This window comes from Polyodon spathula, unplaced genomic scaffold (genome assembly GCF_017654505.1).
Source record: "Polyodon spathula isolate WHYD16114869_AA unplaced genomic scaffold, ASM1765450v1 scaffolds_784, whole genome shotgun sequence".
Lineage (NCBI taxonomy): Eukaryota > Metazoa > Chordata > Actinopteri > Acipenseriformes > Polyodontidae > Polyodon > Polyodon spathula.
In genome coordinates this window covers 497,501-500,000 of record NW_024472272.1, presented here as the reverse complement: position 1 = coordinate 500,000, position 2,500 = coordinate 497,501, and the positions used below count along the sequence as shown (strand labels likewise).

Below are 2,500 nucleotides of genomic sequence, written 5' to 3'. Positions count from 1 at the left end.
ATAGCATTCACACATAAGAAAACTCGTATCTCCTCGTAGTTTTATTCACACTGAAGTCGGTTAGGACACTGGTATGACATGCTCTCTCGCTCTCTCTCTCTCTCTCTCTCTCTCTCTCTCTCTCTCTCTCTCTCTCTCTCTCTCTCTCTGAACTTGGGATAGAGTTTCTCTCCAATTTCTTAACTTTAATATGCGTTCTCTCTCTCCTCTCTCTCTCTCTCTCTCTCTCTCTCTCTCTCTTCTCTCTCTCTCAGTAAGGTCGGCGGTAAACTGCAGCAGCGACTACCCGGGAGTAGACCTCATGAACAACAACAACAACAACAACAACAGCGGTAGCCACGGCAACGGATGTGGTGTCCCGAGGACCAACTTCACCACCAAACAACTGACCGAGCTCGAGAAAGAGTTCCACTTCAACAAGTACCTGACGCGCGCCCGGCGGGTGGAGATCGCGACCGCGCTGCAGCTGAACGAGTCCCAGGTCAAAATCTGGTTCCAGAACCGACGCATGAAGCAGAAGAAGCGAGAGAAAGAGGGCCTGATGTGCGGGTCAACACTCTCCTCTTCACCCTCCTCCTCTTCGTCCTCCAGCGGCCAGGAGGACCCCCCCTCGGATAAATCTGACAACAGCGCGTCTGGGACCCCTTCCCCCCAGCCTCCCAGCTCCAGACCCGAAGTCACAGCTCCTACACCGCTCCCTTTGTGAGTCCTGACGCTCCTTTGCAATTAATGGCTTACAGGTTGCTGAGCTGCAGCTGCAATGGGACCGTGTTTATCTACAGTATTTCCTTTTTTAGGTCTTTTTCAACCCCCAGTTTTAAAGGTGTCATGGTACCAGCCACAGCGCGCCAATGGCTTGTGCTATTGCAGGCAGTGAGCGCCGCGGAGAAGCCAATTCAAACACCCGGGGTGATTCTCTGAGTGGCTATCGAGTGTGGTCTACCTGGGTTCCCAATATAAACATAAACTAAAAACAGTTCTAATTAGAATCGATTGGGATTCGATTGGATCCTTCCAATTCGGAATCTCTGATTGCATTCTAAAGGTTTTATCTATGTGTATGTGTGTGTGTATTTGGGAGTGTACAGTAAGTACAGCACGTATAGGAGAGGTTGCTCGCTGAATGTTAACTCGATTTGCCTGAGCTACTAGTTTCTTTAGTGATTTGTTTGCCCTCCAACACAAAAGCAAAGACAGATTTCCAGGCGTGTGTTGGGCATTGCATTGCAAGCGCATCAGCACCCAGCCCCTTGCTTTCTTAACTGCGGTGAGAAAAAAAAAAAAAATACATTGACATTTTATTAGCTGGCATGCCGACAGATCGCTGTGACGTCACACAGAGGAGCCTGGGTGCGTGCACGGTGTTATAAACAGGCCCGGGCACACTAAGCGCTCTGATTGGCAGCGCCAGGTTCCAAGCCCAGCCAATGGTCTGGGTACAGCCGCGCTGGTTCGGATCACGACCCCCGATAGCCTCATGTTACTAATATATTTTTTGTAAGCACAGCTGAAGGCGAGACAGACAGCCCACGTCTTCTCGAGCGGCGAGGGCTGCGTGTAACAGCTCCGCATCCTTTGCTTGTATCGAATGTAAAGAACTATTCAAAGGAATGTCGGGTTGTTCGATGGGTCCCGCAAATACAAACGATGCTAACTTTATGATTTTTGCATTGAGGTGCATGAAACAGGGTCACTCTCCGGGGTCCGGCTCAGAGATGAAAGCTCCTCCGAATACAAATCATTATGAATACTAGCTAGCTATAACTGTGCACTATTTAAACATTTCGTATATTATACTGCAAGATTTGAAAACAAAAACTGTTACCATAAACACCCACTCTTCTTTCATTTTTGCGTTGTCTAAATAAATCTCCCCAATTCTCGTTTTACTGTAGCTATTGAAGAATAGATCGGTTGACACAGCGTTCATGCAATATACAGCAGTGTACCAGTCCATCAGAACACCTCAAGATTTGTCAATTATAATTTTCGAATACCCCCCTGCATGAAAACCTCTGGGGTGAGACTTTCCTCGCAGTAATCAGTGATATAGAAACTATAGGCACTCGTGTGTGAAAATGTCAGACCGCTTTGTGCTTTAATCAGGCGTCTCAAACAACTTCTAAAAAAAGTCTCCTGCGTTTTATCAGGTGTGGCTGTGTGTTCCTTTTCTCTATACTGTTTTTAATTGAGTGCATGTGTGCCCTATTAAAATCATCAATCAAATTAGACAATCACTAATTTTCTTATTTTGCCAACTTAGCAAGATGTTCAGTTCCAGCAGTTCCAGTGGTCTGATTTCATACGCACAGCAAGTCAAAACTGCCAAAGCCATGGTGTGTTGTAATAGACTCGGGCGTATGTATATTCATAATATCGTGTTACACTCTGCCGCAATTCTTATTCGTGTCAGCTTTCAAAGTCATTCTGAAGGGCTGCGTGCGCACGCTGCTGTGCACGGTGTTACTTGCTCTCTTTGGAAAGTGTTCAGTTCATATAA

The 2,500-nt window shown here is 46.6% G+C and overlaps 1 protein-coding gene across 1 annotated transcript in view; it reads left to right on the top strand.

Annotated features, from left to right (window-relative positions):
- The window catches only part of LOC121308811 (homeobox protein Hox-A1-like), an 18,060-nt gene continuing 15,560 nt past the window's right edge, over positions 1 to 2,500 (top strand). The window contains exons 1-2 of the mRNA XM_041241456.1: positions 1 to 71; positions 255 to 702. Coding sequence (XP_041097390.1) covers positions 302 to 702 — 401 coding nt within the window. The 5' untranslated portion in view covers positions 1 to 71; positions 255 to 301. The remainder of the gene's footprint in view (positions 72 to 254; positions 703 to 2,500) is intronic.